Source organism: Mustela nivalis, assembly GCF_964662115.1.
Source record: "Mustela nivalis genome assembly, chromosome: 20".
Lineage (NCBI taxonomy): Eukaryota > Metazoa > Chordata > Mammalia > Carnivora > Mustelidae > Mustela > Mustela nivalis.
In genome coordinates, this window is record NC_139039.1 from 24,211,773 (window position 1) to 24,226,668 (window position 14,896).

Here is a 14,896-nt window from a genome sequence, read left to right on the forward strand (position 1 = left end):
ATTTCTTGTCTGGATTTACTGCATTCACCCTCAAACTGGTCTCGGTTTCCTTGCATGCCTCCTACAGCCAATTCTCAACATAGTGGCTAGAGTGATCCTAAAAAAGTCAAATCATTTCCTCTCTCTGCTTAAAACCTTTAGTGGCTTTCCATTTAACTCAGTAAAAGCCATTTCCCTTAACATGAGCTATCTTCTCCTTACCTCTGATCATGCCATATTGACCTGCTTGCTATTTCTCAGAAATGCCAGGCCTGTTCTATCCCCTCACCTTCCAGGGCTTTAGTTCTAATTCCTTTCCTCCAGAGGTCTTGCTGCTAGTTCCTCCCTCCCTCTCTTCTTTCCAGGCCTTTCTTAGTTCTCACCTTCTGCATAAAGGTGATGACCTATTTAATAGTGTAGCTGAACCCGCCCCCCCATTTTTCTGGTCCCATTTACCTGTTCTACTTTAATGTTTAATAACCCTTATCACCTGTTAATTTACTATGTAATTTACTTAAGTTATTGCTAAATATTTGGTCAACAAGTGCATAGTTCTTCTCTATATCATTCTGATAAAAGGGTTAAATACTGACTAAAGTTTTATTAATAGTGTGTTTAATATTACCTGCCTGTATTGGTAAGGGAAGTTGCAGCATCTTTTTGAAAGGTTTTCATTGAAAATCATAAAAATATTGATACTTAAAAAGATAAAGCTTCCATTTATCTATGAAATTCAATTAAGTAAAATTTTTCCTTCTGCAGCGTGTTTGGTAAATAAAGAGCATCTGACTTTTGAAGTTCAAACATTCTTTGTTCTTTAAATTTGCTCTTTTATAATCATAATCTTTATAAATCATTGGCTTCATACACTTGTGTGAAGAAAGAATTTATTATTGGGAAATAAAACATTTACTTCTCTTAATTTTTTAAATTTTATGTCACAAAAAATATGCTTTGACTTTTTCTCTGCATCTACCTGGTATTAATGATTGCTGCCTTTAGGCTTTGAAATTGTCATTAAGTTTTAACAAGTGACTTAGAATGTTCTAGTTTAGGGAGGCAGTATTAGGTTAGAGGAAAATTCGCACTTTGAGATCTGAGCTTGGTGATAATACTGGCCTACGAGTTCATAGAGTTGTCGTGGTTGTAAGATGGGAAGGCAAGCGTGAAGGCTTCTCGAAGAGGTTACAGTTGCTACAGAAATATAATATTATCATCCTTTAAACTACTCCATCTCATGTTTAATTTTCACTATTCAGTATTCAGTTTATTAGAATCAATATAAAAATAAGGAGTAGTCAAGAGAAAATGAGAGAGTAGTAATCTAGAGCTAATTTTCTATAACCAAAGATTGGCATGTCCTCAAAGAATTTATTATTATTTAAAAAGCTGTAACTTAAAGTTGAGGTTGCATTATTAAGCTTTACGATTTCAAATATTATGAGCAAAATTATCAACATTTTGCTCCTCAAGAAAATATTTAACCTTTGGTTTGAAGACTTGCTTTTAGACACTTGCCTTATCTTAAAATTTTTTTTGAGATATATTTATTTTAGATAGAGAGAGCACCCATGTGCACACACAAGTGGGGGAGGGGCAGGAGGAGAGGATCTCCAGCAGGCTCCATGCTCAGTGTAGAGCCTGATATGGGGCTCAGTCCCACGACCCATGCGACCATGACCTGAGCTGAAATGACAAGTCAGTTGCTTAACAACTGAGCCACCCAGGCACCCCATCTTAATTTTTTTTTATTTTTTGAAGATTTATTCATTTGAGAGAGAGAGAATGTGTGTGCGCATGTGAGTGGGGAGAGGGGCAGAGGGAGAGAATCTCTAGCAAACTCTTCACTGAGAACGGAGCCCCACTTGGGGCTGGATCTCATGACGCGTGAAATCACGAACTGAGGTGAAACCAAGAGTTGGATGCTTAACGACTGAGCCAGCCAGGTGCCACTCTTAAAATTTTTTTAAACTATGAAGTAATTAAAATTAAAGTGCTTTGGGACCAGAGAATTATCCTTAAAATGTTAAAATTCTAGAAAGGGCTATACCATGAGCACCTATGAAATTATAGTCTTCTGTAGCTTAATGTTTCATGTATTTTGTGTCCTGTTTCTGAAGTCATAGAAAATACTTTAACTTGTTCTCCTTGTTCTTCCTTTGTAGGAAGATACATTCCAGCAGTATGTGAGACCAGAGATTAACACACAACTTTCTGATTTCTGCATCAACCTAACTGGAATTACTCAGGTTCTAATTCTATGTTTCTTTTTCTAGAGTTTGAAAGAAGTTCTGAAATTAGGTTTTATTTCATAGTTTAAAAAATCATTATTATTGTAAACAAATTAATATGGTGCTTTCCTTACTTGGTAAAGATTTTTCAGATTATACTGTTAAAAAAGTAGAAAAGCAAATTTTATACCCGGTAAAATCTTTCTCAGCCTTTCCTCTTAAGGACTTGTAGTGATGAAACTAAAGGTTGTATTTATTTAGATCATTAGTAAACCAAGTGTTACCTTGATGGATTTGGAGAGGAAGTTTGGAAATGTATCTCTTTATAACCTGACTGGATACATAGTTTAATGTTTTTTTTTAAGTCTCTGACTTTTTATTGTATTCTAATTGGTCTTTGTTCATTAATTTGGTTCCTTTATTCATTTACTCATTCACTCAACAAGTATTTCAGTGCCTACTACAGTAGTTGCCCGGGTACTGGGGATACAGAGGTGGTCAAGTCAATCTCCTTGGCTCACTCAACAATTTATAATCAGGAGGACAGACACACTAAACCAGTGGTGACAATATGGTTAGGAAGACTGACAAGTCAGTGTTTTATCTGGGTATTATGGGTATCTGATGGCAGAGGAAATAGAGAGCTGGCTAGTGTCAGACTTCTCAAGTTAGTGAACTTGGGCTGAATCATGATAGGTCAGTGGGCAGGAAAGCATAGCGAGGCATTTCGGGTGTACACTACCGATCGCTCTGCTGTGTACGGGCTGGTAAGAAAGTGGTTGAAAATAAAATGGTAGGAAGAGGGAGGCCATACCATGAAGAGTCTATGTGTCTTATCCTGAAAGCCTTGGGGGATGTTTGGAGGATTTTAAGTATGGAAGTGATGGATCAAGTTAGGAAGATCAGTCTGGCAGAGGTGTGTCATCTGCTGCGGAAAGATCTGAGCTTTGAGATAGGGAGACCATGTTAGTGGGCCATGGCTTTTAGCAGGGAGATTTCCCTTTTTTCCACTCTGGAGAAATAGTAAGCCACTGGATTGAGATCTTAAAAAAAAGAAAGAAAGAAAGAAAAGAAACACCGGGGATGACCTCAGATCTTAATTTTGGGAGGATTATGTACTTCAGTTGAAAGTGTCCCTAATGCCTGGCTGGGAACAAGTTTTTATTATTTTAAAAATGAAATGTTAGGTGGACCTCAGCTAAGGAAATCATGTAGTGTTTAAAATATCATAGATAAGACTTTCTCTTCGTTTTCCTTTCAACTTTTCTGTTTGGGTATTTGCAGGACTACATGTAGCTACTCTTATTTTTATAAATTTTACTTTTATATCCTCAGGATCAGGTAGACAGAGCTGATACCTTCCCTCAGGTACTAAAAAAAGTAATTGACTGGATGAAATTGAAGGAATTAGGAACAAAGTATAAATATTGCATATTGACAGATGGGTGAGTATTTAGGAAAATTATCTTTTTTATCTACTTTTTTTTAAAAGATGAAAGATGTTCATAGCCATTTAACTTTTAGAATAACCACAAAAAAAATTTTCTGATAATTCTGGGGTCTCCCACAAGAGACCGTATTTTTCCTTTCACATTCTTATTTCCACTTCAGCTTTGTGTTGTTTTCTTTTTTCTACTTAAGCTTTGCATCCTAAGGATCAAAAAAAAGAGGAGGGAAAGAATGATAATAGTTTAATCCAGAACTAGAGTCCTAGGGAAAAGTAAATATTACTATGTAAAACTAAAATGACTTTACTAAAGTCAGTTTTTATCATGACACTTCCTTGCTCAAAGAAGTCCAAACTCTTCAGTCTGGCTTTCAGCGTTCTCTCAGCTAACCCACCCACCTGGGTAGCCTGATCCACCTGCCATTCTTGTCCACTCTGTGCATGCTGGCCATGAATCACGTGATGTATCCTTTCTCTGTGCACATACTTATGCTCTCCTCTCTACTGGAAGGCTCTCTTCCTTTCCTACTACTGTGTTATTATTCAAAGCCCTTCTTTTGTTTTACTCCACATACTACAACTCACACTAATCATCTTTTTTTTTTTTTTTTGATGTCTTATAGTCTGTATATCTGAGTCATTTGTGCTGCCAACTAAGTATTCTGATATCTAAACTTTATGTAAGACTTGTTTGCAGGGAGATTAAAAATCCTTTCAGAGTAAGAGCTTCTGCTATTTGATTGTCTTCCCTAACGCTTCCTATAGTCTGGACTCAGAACGTGTGCTCAGAAACATTCGTTCGATGGAAAGCTTAGAGGAAAGATCGGGAGGATTGAAACGAGGATTACAGGCACTGTGCCAGGGCAACTCCTATACCAGGATGCTATTAAGATTGGAGAAGGAAGTCCCGATCAGCTTCTCTTTCAAACTGGACAGATTTATACACTAAAACTGAGATGTCACTTAAATCTCTTATATCACTTGCAGTTTAGTGACCCTTACATAGGAAAAAAGCATTGAGTGTAGTCACATTATAATTGTGTTTAAAAATAGAAATCTGGGAACACTGTTGGAGGACCTCTTTGGAAATCTGTTGATTTTAAATGTGAATGAGCAATGTTCCTGGTCAGGTATATAGGTGTTTCTGTCATAACACAGTATGTGTGATTCTATAAATTATGTATGTGTGATTCCTCACATTCTGGGACATAGCTCATACCTTCAGAAATAATTCGGATAGCTCAGAGTTCAGAGAAGTTACCTCAGAGGATATTATAAATGCACAGAAGCAGTAGGATCCTGGGAACAAGCACTCGTTTTTAAATTTTTTAAAAAATATACCTGAAAGTACTCTCAGCACTGTAGCAGCTGAATTGAGAACTTTTTTCTTTCCTGCTAAGGTTATAATTTGTACGGCTGTTGTGTTACCTCCCTTCCCTAGGAAAAAACCATGTATGAACCAAAATGATTTCCATATTATACAATCAGTATTTTCCTACTTAACTATGTAAGTTGATTAGTGTTATAGAAACATAACGCTCTAACAGAGCAAATTGTATTCTCACCATTTAATACCAGCTGCTTTCGTCTTTCAAATATTTTGTTCATTTGTTTTTTGTTTTATTTTGTTTCAAAGCATACCCTCAAAAAACTTCCCAATACAATATATCTAGAATTAAAAGTAAGCTTAGCAGTGTTATTTTAGGATTGTGAAAAAATAATTAACAAGATAGAGGTCCCAAGTAATCAGAACCATGCAAGTGATCATGATTAGCATAGTAAGATTTGTTTATGAAAAAAAGTTTGATATACCTGACTTCTACTTTCCTTTGTTGTTTATTTTTGAATTAGTAATTTGGAAGTAGGTTAATTTTGTAAGCTTGTTGATGTGTGTGAATATCAGAGAGGTGACATGTAAATAAAAAACAATTAGAATGACTTAAAACAGTAGAACAGTAGAGCATTTATTTTATCATTTTTCTATCCCTGTTTTTGATTTTACAAGTTCGTGGGATATGAGTAAGTTCCTGAACATTCAGTGCCGGCTAAGCAGGCTCAAATATCCTCCTTTTGCTAAAAAGTGGATCAATATTCGAAAGTCATATGGAAACTTTTACAAGGTAAAATTTGTCTATATTATTGATTGTACTGCTCTTAATGATAAATTTATTACATTTTGCTTTTAAGTTGTGATTTACTAGGTGCTCTTCACAGGAAAAGGCCATATACTTTAGTTCTAAGTTTTTATAATCCAAACACCAGGATGATTATATGAATTTAGGAAGTTGAGCTATTTTTCTTTTAATCCGTTACCATTATTTGAATAGGTTAACTGTAAGTACATGATCTTTAAGAGAGGCTTGAAATTGTGGAGGTATTCAATATGTGAATTGTTTGTGGAACAAATGCTCCCCACTGAACTTTAATTTTATCAAAGTTAATATATAAGTGTAGTGTAAATTTTTAAAGTAGTACTACAAAGCTTATGAAAAATGGCCTTCATCCACTATGGCCTTCACCAGTACTGGTCCTTATTCTCCTTACCCTCCTGAGGCAAACACTTTGAACTTTTTGTAGCTATTTCTTCCAGTATTTACCTTCATACTTATGTTTATCCTATTTCTTGAATTTTCAGTTTAAGTTATATATGGAGTCCTACAATGGAAGATGATATTTAGCTCTGTATGAAAGCCATCATACCTGCATGTCCTCCCCTCTGCGTGTCTTCTTAATTAGTTACATTATCTTTATAAGCAAATCATTATCAGTGCTTACGTTCTTGTAGCAATGGAGAGTGTTCACCACTTCTCCCAAGATTTTTATAAGCACCTTCAGTTGTTTTCTTGTCCTGTTACTTTCCATTCAATCTGGAAATCATTCTCCGTATTCAAAACACTCAGTGGTCTGTTTCCTTTCTTTGTCCTTTCTTTCTTTTTCTTTTCTTTTTTCCTTCCTTCCTTCCTTTTTTCCTTTTCCTTTTTCCTTGGAGGCTACCTTCCTATAGCTTTTAATTCTGTTCTAATCTGAACTACTTGTTCTTCAGGCTTCTTCTAAAGTCATCCTAAGAGATTCTTTCCTTACTTCTCTGTCATGTTTTAGACTTTGTGTCATCTTCTTTTACACCCTCATCTTGGTGAAGCAAATCCTAAAGTAATTTCATGAGAAAAGGTACTGTCCCTTAAAAACATTTTTTGTAATTTTCCCATTTTTTTAAAGCTGAGAAATATACATTCAGAAAAGTGGAGTTTGATTGTTTTAAAGTGAAATCCCTTGTAAGTTCCACTCTCTTAATTCTTTTCCTTTCTCCCAGAGCCCTCCACCTCCGCCCCCCCCCCCATATAGTTCACACTTCCTGGAAATCATTTTCTTGTTTTTCCTTAAAGCTTTCATATTTATGTGTCTATCTTATACTATGTAGTTTAATTTTGCTTCTTTTTGAACATGGTATAATTAACATTGTATTGGCTATATTGTTCATTTTACTTTTTTTTCTCAAGATTATGTTTGAGATTTGTTGATGTTGTGTATGTAGCTATGCTTAGTTTATTTTATTGCTGTGGAGAATTTCATTGTGTGAATACATAGTAGTTTATTTATCTGTCCTGCTTTGGCCATTTTGGGGACTTTTAGGTACAGTATTGCTATAAACATTCCTGCACATGTCTTCTGGCTCCTTTGTGCACTCATTGCTCCAGGGTATAAACCTACTAGTAGAATTGCTTATTCATAGGATATGTGCATCATTGCCGTTAGGTAATGCAAAAATAGTTTTCTGATTTGTACTCTCCCCAGAAGAGTGGATGAACTTAAAATTGCTCCACATCTTTGCCAGCATCTGGTATTGCCAGACATTTTAAATGTTTATATATCTGGTGAATTAGACCCATCTCATTAAGGGTCTAATTTGCATTTGCCTAACTACTCATGACTTGGAGCCTGAGCTTGTTTTCTTATGGTTCTTAGTCATTCGAATTTATTTTGTGAAGTCCCTGTTTAAGTCTTCCCATTTTAAAAAATTGGGTGGCCTGTCCTTTTGTAATTGTAGATTATAATTTGTGATTGTTTATAGATATTTATCTTGGATAATAGTCTTTTGATTATATTTGGTAAATTTTTTTTCCCTTTTTGTGAATTTATCTTTTCACTTATTTTGTGATCTTTTTTAAAAAAAATCTGTTATGGATAATTACAAATATATGCAAAAGTTGACAGGTGTAATAAGCCCTCATGACCCAGTTTTAACAAGCCAGTTTTAATAGGTATAAGCTCATGGCCAGCCTTGTTTCATCTGCTCTCTACCCACTTTTCCCTTTCCTTACTCTTTTGAAGCCAATCTCAAATGTTACTTCCTTTTTTTTTTTTTAAGATTTTATTTATGTGACAGACAGAGATCACAAGTGGGCAGAGAGGCAGGCGGAAAGAGAGGGGAAAGCAGGCTCCCCACCTAGCAGAGAGTCTGTCCGACTCAGGGCTTGATCATGACCTGAGCCGAAGGCAGAGGCCAACCCACTGAGCCACCCAGGCGCCCCTCAAATGTTATTTCCTTTGATCTGTAAACATTTCATTATGTAGCTCCAAAAAACAAGGAACCGTTTTTAAAAACATAACCATCACTTAGAAAATAATCAACCATAATTCCTTAATATCATCAAGTGGTTATAGCTGCTTTCTTTTTAAATTTAATTTAATTAGTTAATTTTAAAAATTGACGTGTAGTTGACATTTATTAGTTTCAGGCGTACAACATAGTGATTGGACAATTCTGTTACATTATGCCATGCTCACCACAATGTGTTACCGTTTGCTAGCATATATTGTTACAGTTATTATTGACTGTATTGCTGTACTTTTTATTCCCCTGCCTTTTTTTATAACTGGGATTTATACCTCTTAATTCCCTTCACCTCTTTTTTTTTCCTTTTACCTTTTGTGATTTGAATCCGGATCCAAATAAGGTCCACACATTTAAAGTTGGTTGACATGTCTCTTTTAAGTTTTTTAATCTCTAAATTTGTTTTCCACCTCCTTTTTTTCTCTAGCAATTTAATACTATTATTTTTTTAAGAAATGGAGCCATTTTGGGATGCCTGGGTGGCTGGGTCGGTTAGGTGTCTGCCTTTGGTTCAGGTTCTGATCCCAAGGTCCTGTGATCAAGTCCCACAAAGGTGGGGAGGGGGGTCATTGCTCAGCAGGGAGCATGCTTCTTTTTCTGCCTGCCACTCCCCCTGCATGTGTGCTCTCTTTCTCTCTCTGTCTGACAAATAAATAAAATCTTTAAAAGAAAGAAAGAAAGAAATGGAGCCATTTTTTCATTTTCCCAGTCTGGATTTTGCTAATTGTATCCTGTGATATTAATTCAGATGCCTCTACTTTCTTTCTTTCTTTTTTTTAAGATTTTATTTATTTATTTGACAGAGACACAACAAGAGTGGGAACACAAGCAGGGGAGTGGGAGAGGGAGAGGCAGGCTTCCCGCCAAGCAGGAAGCCCAATGTGGGGCTCAGTCCCAGGACCCTGAGATCATGACTTGAGCCAAAGGCAGATGCTTTAAGACTAAGCCATGCAGGTGCCCCAAATCCTCTGTGTTTCATGTAAATTGTAGGGGTTCAGTCATCTTTAGGTTTGCTTTTTTTTTTTTTTTTTTTTACTATACCTCCCAGACAACAATGCATTCTTACATTAGGGTGTCTTTCTCAAACCTTTAACTCTATTTATTTTAAGGATAATTACTAATAATTAATAAAGCCATAAAATAATTTTTAAGTCTGCATAAAAACATCCACAGCTCACAATACATCACAATACATGGAGTGTTCAGAAAGTTGTAGATATATAGTAAGACAATAACATTGTCAAGTGCTCTTTTGAATATAGTATTTTTTTTTGGTGGATCTATTTATGTTGACCAATTTATTAGGCTGCTCTTTTCTTTTTTCTTTTTTAAAGATTATATTTATTTATTTGCCTGAGAGAGAGAGAGAGAGTGAGCAAGAGTGCACAAGCAAAGGGAGTGGCAGGCAGAGGGAGAAGCAGGGTCTCTCTGCTCAGAAGGGATAGGATGCTCTTTCTATATGGTTTTCCTGTATTCATGATGGTTATCAACTTTAATGCCAGTTAGTGGAAGTTGAGGAAATTAACCTTTTTCTTTTTAAAATGTTGCCTTCTTTTGTTTTGTTTTGTTTTCCTGATTTAAGTAGGCCTAAAAGTCTTAACACAATTTTTTTCTGTATAGGATGCTACCAGTGTATAGTCTTCAGTATGTACAAAGTATTCTTTCTCCTTTTTAAAACTATAGAAATGACTTTTTACCCACTCTTTCTTGGGAGTGGAGATAGATCATTAAATTTGAAATTATCTCTATCCTTTTCATAAGTTTAAGAAACTTACAGGGCAAGCATAATACTTTTCTCTTTAATAGCTGGCCTAAACTTACAGTGGGTTTGATTTTTCTGTAAGTAAGCTGAAACAATATGAATAAAAATACAGGTTACAGATGCAATTTTATACCAGATTTTAGGAAATAAACTTACTTATCTATGGCATGATCATACTCAAATGTAGGTTAGGCATTTACAAAATTATACAAACATGTTTATTTCTTTAGTAGTTCTGTATATGCATTAAAATGTCATTTTTGAAGTATAAGTAAAGAATGAAATATGCTTTGGGAAGGTGAAAGCTATGTTTGTTTTTGTTATTTGTTTTTGTCTTTTTATTTTCCTGTATAAATACTCAGTTCTGGGTTGGATTTGAGGTAAGGTCTCAATGGATTTCGTTTTCCACTGAAAACAGACAACTTCTGCCTGTGCTCTTCATCTTGTTAAATAAGAGGCTTATTTACACATACAAAAGGTTGAAAGCTATGGAAAAATGTTCATTGCTTTTCTGTGAGTGACTAGACCCTCTTCTTTTGCAGAAATTGCAGCTATTCTAAAGGCAGATGAGTAAATCTCATCTCTACAGTATGATCAGACTCTACATTACAAAGCTCATTTCAGAGTCAGGTTCTGTGGCCGAGCAGATTTTGAGAAAGTTTATTTATTATTATTTTTTTTAACCTAGCTGTACTCTGTGTTCAATGGGAAGAAAAATACTAATTTTCTACAGTTTTTCCAGATGGCTTTCAGTAGGTCTTGAGACTTGCAAATAACTTTCTCACTGCCAGGCCCAAGCAAAAGTGTGAACATTTCAGATGATGATTATTATTATTATTATTATTATTATTTTTTTGCAATGTGATTTTTCCAAAGACTTAATTTTCTTCAAAATCCAAGAATCTTGTCACTGGAAGTTAAATGTTTTCTACAGGGTCTTCTAGAGATTTCTTCAATTGGTTTATGTAATGAAAATGTCTAGGCTAGTTTTTGTAGCCCTTCTTCAAACCACTCAGCAAATTTTGGCCTACTGTTTTCCTACCATTCACTTTTCAAGTCAGGCATCTTGCCGGGAACTTTTCCTTGCCAGGCCAGAGGAAGTGTGAAGCTTATGTGTTCTTTATCCAGGTTTTCACACAGCTATTAAATTTTAGACATGATTGAGTGAATTGGTCTTTGTTTAACAGAGTTAATCACTTTGCTGGCACTGTCCAGGACTTTTCATGTTAACTCTGATTCATTTTGTGGTAAAATATGCATAACAAATTTACCATTTAACCATTAAGTACACAGTTCAGTGTCAAAAAGGACGTTCATACTGTCATGGAACCATCACCGCCATTCGTTTCCAGGGCTTTTTCATCTTCCAAACCTTTTAAAAAGTGACTCTCTGTTCCCCCTTCCTTTGGCCCCTGGTAACCACCATTCTGCTTTCTGTCTCTGAATTGTACCATTCTAGGTATCTCATGTAACTGGAATCATACAGTATATTGTCCTTTTGTTTCTGGCATATTTCACTTAGCATAGTGTCTTCAAGATTCAGACATGTAGCATGTGTCAGAATTTCCTTCCTTTGTAAAGCTAAATAATAATTCCATTGTTTGAGAAGCTCCTTCCTTTTGAAGGTGGAATAATATTTCATTAGATTTATATCCCATTTTGTTTATCCCTTCATCTTCTGTAGACACGTGGGTTCTTCCACCTTTCGGCTGTTGTAAATAATGTTCCAGTGAATGTGGGTGTGCAAATAACTGAGTCCCTGCTTTCAGTTCTTTGGGTACATACCCAGAAGTGGAATTGGATCATATGGTAGTTCTGTGTTTAATTTTTTGAGGAACTTCCATGTCACAGCTGCAGCACCATTTTACATTCTCACCAGCAATGCACAAGGGTTCCAGTTTCTCTGCATCCTTGCCAACACTTAGTTTCCATTTTCTTGCCCTTTTTTTTTTAAAAAAAAAAAATAATAGCCATTTAATGGGTTTGGAGTGGTATCTCATTGTGGTATAAATTTATACTTCCAGAATGATGAGTAATGTTGAGCAGCTTTTTGTGAACTTATTGGCTAGTTGTACATATCTGGAGATATGTCTGTTCAAGTCCTTTGACCAGTTTGAAATCAAGTAGTTTTTTTGTTTTTTTTTTTAAACTATTATCGTTGAGTTTTAGGAATCCTTTTTTTTAAAGATTTTATTTGAGAGAGCAAGCATGAGCACTGGCAGTGTAGAGGGAGAGGGAGAAAAAGACTGCCCACCAAGCACTGAACCTAAGGCCAGGACTCAATCCCAGGACCCTTGGCGTCATGACCTGAGCTGAAGGCAGATGCTTAACCAACTGAGCTATTCAGGCACCCAGGAATTCTTTATATATTCTGGATATTAATCCTTTTTCAGATCTATGACTTCCAAATATTTTCTTCCATTCTGTTGGCTGCTTTTCTCTGTTGATAGTGTGCCCTTTGGGACGCCTGGGTGGCTCAGTTGGTTGGGCGGCTGCCTTCGGCTCAGGTCATGATCCCAGCATCCTGGGATCGAATCCCATATCGGGCTCCTTGCTCCACAGGGAGCCTGCTTCTCCGTCTGACTCTGCCTTCCACTCTGTCTGCCTGTGCTCACTCTCGCTCGCTCTCTCTGACAAATAAATAAAATCTTAAAAAAAAAAAATGATAGTGTGCCCTTTGAGATACAAAAGTTTTAAATTTTCATGAATTCCAGTTTATCTGGTTTTTCTTTTGTTGCCTCTGCTTTTGGTGTTATATCCAAGAAACCATTGCCAAATCCAGTGTCATGAAACTTCTCCTGTAGGTTTTCTTCTAAGACTTTTATAGTTTGGACTTAGGTTTAGGTTTTGATCCATTTTGAGTTAATGTTTTATTTTTGAATTTGTAGATTATGTTAGATTGATAGCTGAACAATATTAAATCTTTCTATTTATGAACACAGATGTCTTCCCATTTATTTATACTGTCTTTAATTTCTTTCAGCAACATTTTTTAGTTTTTGATGTACAAGTCTTTCACATCTTTGGTTAAATTTTTTTTTTTGGGGGGGGGTTACTGAAATGGAATTGTTTTCTTAATTTCCTTTTTGGATTCTACATTGTTAGTTTATAGAAATGCACCTGATTTTTCTGTGTTGATTTTGTATCCTGTGACTTTGCTGTCTTTGCTTATTAGTTCTGACAATTTTTTGGTGGAATCTTCAGGACTTTCTGCATATGAGATCATGATAGCTGCCAACAAAGATCACTTTACTTCTTCCTTTCCGATTCAGATCTTTTATTTTTTTTTCATGCCTACTTGTTCTGGTTAGAATTTCTGATATTATTTTGAATGGAAGTGGTAAAAGTGAGCATCCCTATTTTGTTCCTGATCCTAGAGGAAAAGCTTTCAGCCTTCTTCCCATTGAATATGATGTTCACTCTAAATTTTTTTATATATGGACTTTATTATTTTGAGGTAGTTTTTTTCTATTCCTTGTTTGTTGAGTATCTTATCATGAAAAAATGTTTAATCTTGTCAAATGGCTTTCTGCCTCATTTGAGGTGATCATGTGTTTCTTCCTTCATTCTGTTAATATGGTTTGTTACATTGATTATTCTTTGTATGTCGAACCATCCTTACTTTCCAAGAATAGATCGCACTTGGTTGTGGTGTATAATTCATCTAATATGCTGCTGAATTTGGTTTGCTAGTATTGTTGAGGATTTTTATGCCAATATTTTTAAGGGATAATGGTCTCAAGTTTTCTTGTAGTGTCTTTGACCTCGATATCAGGATAATGCCAAGCTTATCAAATGATTTAGGAAATGTTTCTTCGTCTTCAGTTTTTTGCAAGAGTTTGAGAAGGATTAGTGTTAAGACTTATTTAAATGTTTTTGTAGAATTCACCATCGAAGCCATCAAGTTCTGGGCTTCTATTTGTTGGGAGGTTTTTGATTACCAGTTCAGTCCTCTTTACTTACTGTAGGTCTGTTCAGGTTTTGTTTTCTTCAGCATTCAGTCTTGGTAGGTTGTGTGTGTCTAGGAATAGTCCAATTGACCTAAGTTGTCCAACATGTTGGAAAAGTACATTTTTCTAGGTGATACTTAATGAAAGGACCAGAATGTATTATGGTATTACAGTTTAGGATAATTATTAATTTTTATCATGGTGCTTTTATGTCATTTGCTTTGTGATTCTCCCAATAACCCAGTGAATAGAGAGTATAACTGTTAGTCTTATTTTACAGATGAAGAAACCAAGACCCTAAGGTGTATAGGTGACATATAGCTATACAAACTACAGAATGTAAAACTTAACATGTACAGTTGGTAGAATAGTGGTTCTCGAAAGTGGAGGGGCATATTGGAATTTGGGGAGTGAGGTTTTTACATTTACCAAATTGGAGCCGGTGTTTAAATAGGTTGAAGAACACCACATGATAATTTCTTTCATGCTGGATCTTCATTATCTTTAGTCATAGAAAGGCTGGAGTTTGTTTTTTGGTGTATCTGTCTAAGGAATCTGTCAATACATTATACACCATATGTGTATATGTATTATGTATATGTATATGTATTATACACTGTAATACATTATAGTAAAATACCATGGAAAAGAATGTTTGGATTAAAATGATAGAGCTTTGGGGTGCTTGGGTGGCTCACTTGGCTGAGTGTCTGACTCTTGATCTTGGTTCAGGTCTTGATCTCAGGGTTGTGAGTTCAAGCACCGTGTTAGGCTCCACACTGGGCGGGGAACCTACTTTAAAAAAAAAATGGTAGAGCTTCAACTTAGATGTCCAGAACAGTACATTTCCTTTCATAAATGTGATTTGTCAAATTACAGAACTGCAAACCCTTTAGATGTCTTGAGGATTCTACC

The 14,896-nt window shown here is 35.6% G+C and overlaps 1 protein-coding gene across 3 annotated transcripts in view; it reads left to right on the plus strand.

Annotated features, from left to right (window-relative positions):
• ERI1 (exoribonuclease 1) overlaps positions 1-14,896 on the plus strand; it is a 110,961-nt gene that overhangs the window by 9,740 nt on the left and 86,325 nt on the right. For all 3 annotated transcript variants that reach the window (XM_082715536.1, XM_082715538.1, XM_082715537.1), the window contains exons 4-6: positions 2,145-2,228; positions 3,546-3,655; positions 5,663-5,777. In XM_082715536.1, the coding sequence (XP_082571662.1) occupies positions 2,145-2,228; positions 3,546-3,655; positions 5,663-5,777 (309 nt within the window). The remainder of the gene's footprint in view (positions 1-2,144; positions 2,229-3,545; positions 3,656-5,662; positions 5,778-14,896) is intronic.